Source organism: Phytophthora parasitica (assembly GCF_000247585.1).
Source record: "Phytophthora parasitica INRA-310 unplaced genomic scaffold supercont2.125, whole genome shotgun sequence".
Classification (NCBI taxonomy): Eukaryota; Oomycota; class Peronosporomycetes; order Peronosporales; family Peronosporaceae; genus Phytophthora; species Phytophthora nicotianae.
The window spans coordinates 21592-22422 of NW_008649111.1; the positions used below are offsets into that span (position 1 = coordinate 21592).

Here is an 831-nt window from a genome sequence, read left to right on the forward strand (position 1 = left end):
TCACACTTTGTGCATCCATATTTTGCCTTCTTCTTGATGTTGCGCAGGCTGCACAAGTGACAGAGAAGCCTGCCTTTGCTATGACCGGTGGAGTTCGAGGTGATCATGTGAAGCGATGTGTCCATCCCGATGATTTCATCTAGCGATTCCTGAGAACGTTTTTTTCTTTTGCAAGTCTCGTCGGCTTTTGTTTTGCTTCTCATTGCTGGTGAGCACATCGGCGATCTTACACTCGAATTCCCGCAAACTTATTTCTTTCCTGTCGTCGTATAGTTTTTACAAGTGTATGCGCATTGATAATTGCAATGTCCATCAGCCACGTAAACATCGTCATACTCAAGCGTTTTTCGCGGCGGCGGATTGGGTTGATACTGCGTAGTTGGTCGACTCGGTCGACCGCGTTCATGCAAAAATTGTAAGCTGCAATAATTGTCGGCGCCATGAAAACACGGCGGTGCATCATGCGGTCTTCAGTCCACCGTTGAATTGGGTAAGTTCCATGGCAGCACAACACAGCCTCAGATACGTAGAAGGGAGAGTAGGTTGAGAAGGTGTTCGTTGGTATAAAAGATAACCTTTGTCCTTGTAAATGACGTATCCAGCCTTCTCGGCTTGGACAATAACCGGTTCGTAAGTGGTTCGCTGTGCCTTCGGCAACCGACGCTGATTCGTCGGATGCTTCTTCTGTTTCTCCATCCAACCAGGCTCTAGCCTCACTTCACCTACCAATTCCCATCTGCCTCGCTCACTAGCATCCACTCGCTCGATGGATGCTTTGACTGCAGGTTTGCTCACCAGATTTAGTCTCACCGTTCCCAGTAAACGCATCTC

General features: G+C 48.3%; 1 protein-coding gene across 1 annotated transcript; it reads right to left on the bottom strand.

Moving 5' to 3' along the window:
- Window positions 1-226: 226 nt before the first annotated feature.
- PPTG_24601 (hypothetical protein) lies at window positions 227-696 on the bottom strand (the record flags this gene model as incomplete). Its single annotated transcript, XM_008917936.1, has 2 exons — window positions 227-468; window positions 576-696. 2 exons carry the CDS (start codon window positions 694-696, stop codon window positions 227-229), a joined length of 363 nt encoding a protein of 120 aa, XP_008916184.1.
- Between the last annotated feature and the right edge of the window lie 135 nt (window positions 697-831).